At 44.5% G+C, this 4,757-nt stretch overlaps 1 protein-coding gene across 1 annotated transcript in view; it reads right to left on the reverse strand.

The window, feature by feature from the left end:
• Positions 1-313, reverse strand: part of LRP10 (low density lipoprotein receptor-related protein 10) — a 6,624-nt gene extending 6,311 nt beyond the window's left edge. The window contains exon 1 of the mRNA XM_004694659.2: positions 240-313. Within this exon, the coding sequence (XP_004694716.2) occupies positions 240-313 (74 nt within the window). The remainder of the gene's footprint in view (positions 1-239) is intronic.
• Positions 314-4,757: the final 4,444 nt, after the last annotated feature.

Here is a 4,757-nt window from a genome sequence, read left to right on the forward strand (position 1 = left end):
TCCTCCTTGGGCCAAACTTTGCGGCTGTCAGCCCCCGGGCGGGTTCCCGCGCCGCTCAACTTCTCCAGCGCGCCCCGCCGGCGGAACGCGGCAGGGAACCGGGGAGGGGGTAGGCTGCTCGGCCCCGCGCCCCAGCCCTCGCCCAGGCGGTACCCCCGCCAGCCCGGAGCTTGGGGGAGGGAGGGGCGGGTAGTGAGCCTGGTCCCACCCCTGCCAATCAACGCGCGGGCCCCGCCCACCTGCTCTCCTTAACTCCTTTCCGGTCCCGCCGGGACTTGTCAGACCAGCGGGTGACACGGCGCTCCGCCTCCATCTTTAAGCCCTTTCAGTCCTTTGGCTGTGTCAAAAGACAGCTGCTTATTCCGTCATTGTCACGTCTTCCCTTTGGGCCCTTAACGCTCTCGGTACTGTTCTTGTCCCAGGGTCTGAGATCCAGTAGCACTTTTTGTGGTGAGCCTCTATTATAGCAATTACCACACGGTGTTATAACTTTGTTTACTCGTCATTCCCTACCGCGCCCCGCCCCTCTCTGGAAACTGAAACTTCCTGTAGGTTGGGGCCTGAACTGTTTACCTTTGTACCCATTGGGCTTTTCTCTAGCTGAGGCACATTATAAACAGAAAATAAACGAATGAAGTTGCTTGCTACTGGCTGGCTATGTGACCTTGAGAAAATTGCTTAACCTCTCTGTGCTTCTCAATTTTCCAGTGAGGTTAAGTGCAACTCCCTCTTGAGGTTGTTGTCAACATTTACGCAGATAATGCAGATAATGCAAATTGAGCATGTAGGAAGTGCCCCATTCTTGACAACAATCATTATGAGTCACAGAAGATACGTTTAATTTACGTGACCTTGGGGTTACTGATTTCCTGTGGCACTGGTAGGTAGTATTGTAAACAACAATAACAAAACCTCTTTAGGATTTGTTTAGCACAGATTTAAGCACTTTCTAAGTATTTGCTCTTTTAAGCGCCTCCATAATCGTGTGACATAGATCCTTCTGTGCGTTTTTTTACACACAAGGACACTCTGGTAGGGAGAGGTTAAACATCTTGCCCGAGATCATGGATCGAGTAAGTGTTGAAACAAGGGTTTGAGGTTAGGCCATCTGGCTCTGACAGAGCATACATTTGTTTTTTGTCTTGTTTTATTTAAAAAGTGTTGAGGGAAGTAACATTGGTTTAAAACAAAATATAGGTTTCCTGTATAGCACATTATAAGTCAAAATCTCTATATTACATTATGATCACCACCAAAAGTCTAGTTTCTATCCACCAACATACAATTTATCCAATCAGCCCACCTCCATCCATCCAGAGCTTATGATTATGTCCTCTTCTCTCTATAAATGGTACAAAACTGCCGTCTGTTAAAAACATTTGTCGCTGATGAGCTTAAAGCAAAATCTGAAGCCATAGAGTTCACCATAAAAAGACAGTCTTCCACTTTGACCTTAGTCCTGTGCCCTGACTCTTTGTGCTCGCTCCTTGGGATTAGTGAGGGATGAAACAGAACTAAATGTGGGAGGAGGATGTTAAGCAGAGGGAAACAGGACAAAGAGTTTGGGGAAATTAAAAACCTTTAAGGCCTAAGAGCTATTATGGGGGATTCAGTTAAGTGTTGACTTTGTTCTCCATGCTGGGTACTCGGTGGTTACCTGGAACTCATAAGACTCACTTTAACTCTGAGGAGTTTAGCTTTAAGGGTCTAGTTGGAAAAAGATCAGATGCAGACATTGTAAACAGCAGTGGAGAGTGAGCCTGTGGGGGTTGGGGGGGGGGACGTTTAGAAAGAAGCAGGAAAGTAGTGGTGAGATGGGAAGTGTAAGGAATGCTGTATACACTCAAATTTGCAAGCAAGAAAGTCAAGAGCTATGCTGTTGGGAGTCCTTATCAGAAGAACAAATGGCACCAGGGTAGAACAAACCTTTATTCCATGAATTTAGGAGCGCCTGCCAACTACAAAGCACTGTGCTAGACCCTGGGGGTAAATTTGTGAGTGAATTTAAGCCAAAAACGATGTGAGAGAAAATAAAGAACACCTAAGCTTTAATTAGTGAGTTTAAGTGGTCAAGTCCTTATAAATCATATCCTAGACCATAAGTACATTTAGGAATGGGCTTGTGGACATGTTCTTGGAGATTTTTGAGGAATTATGGAAAATAGTAGGAAATGGGGAGAAGTGCGGTTTTTCACAATGATTATAGTTAACTTGTTATAGAACACTCACCATAAGCTAGGCAATTTTTAAAAGTACTTCATGTGGCCCTCCCTGGTGGCGCAGCGGGTTAAAGCACAGCACTGAGAATCTGAAGCCACTTCCGCATGAGTTCGATTCCCGCCTGCCGCCTGCCCCGGAGGAGACCACATGGCGAGCCAGACCTCTCCTGACCGGCCCACTGCTCCCCTCAGCAGTGTGCTTCATCAATCTGCCTGTTCTGCTCCCCGCTCTGTCTCTGGTGAAGCCTCTCACCGTCCCTGAGCCTCTGGCCTGTACCCCAGTTCTGTATGAATAAATAAATAAATCTTAAAAAAAAAAAAAAAAAAGTACTTCATGTGCATTATCTCTTTTAATCCTCATCACACCTGTAGGGAATGGGTGTTATTTTTGTTCCCAGTTTGTAATTGAGGAAACTGAGTCATAGATAGGTTACATAATTTGTTCAAGATCAAACTACTAGCATGTGCTAGTAGTCAAGCTGCTATGATCTGAATGCTTATACTCCCCCTTCCCTGAATTTATATGTTGAAATCCTAATCCCTGATGATGATAGAACTAGGAAGTGGAACCTTAAAGAGGCTTTGGTCATAAAGGAGGAGCCCTCAGAACGGGACTAGAGTCTTCTATAAGAGGCTCCAGAGAGCCCCCTACCCCGTTTTGTAGTGTGAGACACAGTGGGAAGGCACCCTGGACAGGGCCCTCCTTGATCTTGGGCTTCCAGGCTCTGGAACTTGGAGGAATAAATTTGATTCTTTTAAAAAAAGAATTAGTTATTCCTTTATTGTGAGATTTTATTTCTTTTGCATAGAAGAACTGGGTACAGGGAAGAGGTGCAGGAGGAGGCGAGAAGATTCATCAGAGGCAGAGTGGAGAGCCCAATAGGCAAATGGAGTAAAATAACACTGCTGAGAGGAGCAGTGGGCAAGACAGGAAAGGTCTGCCTGGGTAGAAATCAGGCCCGCTAAGATGGTGGCAATGGCAATGTTGAGACTTAACCCCTCTAGGGAGGTCCTAAATTTCTGCTTAATTGTTGCCTAGTTGGTTACATTTGTAATAACAGCCTGAGCAGACAGACTAAGACAGAAACTTAGTACTGGGAGGTGAAAGTGATACTACAACAAACACCCTAAAAATGTGGAAGCAGATTCAGAAGTGAATAATGAGCAGAGACTGGCAGAATTTGGAGGTACATGTTAGAGAAAGCCTTCATGCTGTGAATGGACTTTTTGTTTTCTTAAGCATTTACTTTATGCATCCAAGAACTGGGGTACAGGCCAGAGGTGTCTGGGGGTGAGAAGATTCACCAGAGACAGAATAGATCTACTGCAATATATTGCTGAGGGGAGCAGTGGACAAGACAGGAGAGGTCTGCTGCCCCAGGTGGGTCAGCTCCCTGGCCTGTATTGAACTCATGCTGCAGTGGCTGCAGAGACTTAACCCCTTGAGCCACCAGGGAGACCCTGAATGGACTTTTAGGGGCAATTCTTCTGAGGGTACAGAAAAAGAGAGTTGTTGAAAGGCCTCAGTCATTTCAGAGAATAACTAAATGGTACTGAGCAGACTGCTGGTAGGAATATGGATGGTGGTTATTCTAGTGAGGTCTCAGATGGAGATGAGGAACATACGGGAAACTGGAAGAAATCCATTGTTTTTATAAAGTGGTAAAGAGCTTGGCTGAATTGTGTTTGTATTCTAGTGTTTTGTGGAAGAGAAGTTGTGAACAATGAAATTGGATATTTGGCTAAAGAAATTTCTAAGCAAAGAGAATTTTTTTCAGAAGCAGCCTGGTTTATACTGAATGCTTATTATAGTCAAGTGAGAGAAATGAGAATTAATTTGAAGGTGGGATTGTTAATTTAAAAGGGAACTTAAACTTTCGGAGATTCCTGTCACTGTCTAACATACTATATATTTTCCTCATTTATTTTGCTGCTTATTTACATTTGCTTCATGAAAATGTAAGTTTCATGAGGGCAGAAAGCAAACTTAAGCTTGTTTGCTGGTGTGTCCCCAGTGTCAGAGAACCTCTGACACAAAGCAGATACTTGACAAATGTCTGTGGAATGCAGGAGCCAGTCAGTGACTGTCAGTCACAGGCATCTCGTGGGTCATGTCTTGTAACCCCCTCAACTACCCTTTGTATTATTAGCTCATTTTAAAGATGAGTAAATTAAAGCCTAGGGAAGATATATAATTTGCTGAAGGTCCCCTAACAAATAAGAATTGGATTTCAACCCAGATTATGTCACTCCAGAGCCCCTGTTCTAACTAGGTTATGGTCCTTCTGTCTACTGGAAGTGAATTTTTTTAGAAAAGATTTATTTATTTATGCATACAGATTGGGGTACAGGCTAGAGGTGCAAGAGTGGCGAGAGGATTCACCAGAGACAGAGTGGGGAGCAGAGCAGATAGATCCACTGAAATACTCTGCTGAGTATAATGGACCAGGCGAGAAAATAATAAGAATAATGAACAGCCATATACCAGAGACATTTTGTGGGGGTGGAGTGGGGAATGGGATCAAAAGCAGGGGGGGG

This window comes from Condylura cristata, unplaced genomic scaffold (assembly GCF_000260355.1).
Source record: "Condylura cristata isolate star-nosed mole 26May11 unplaced genomic scaffold, ConCri1.0 scaffold00045, whole genome shotgun sequence".
Lineage (NCBI taxonomy): Eukaryota > Metazoa > Chordata > Mammalia > Eulipotyphla > Talpidae > Condylura > Condylura cristata.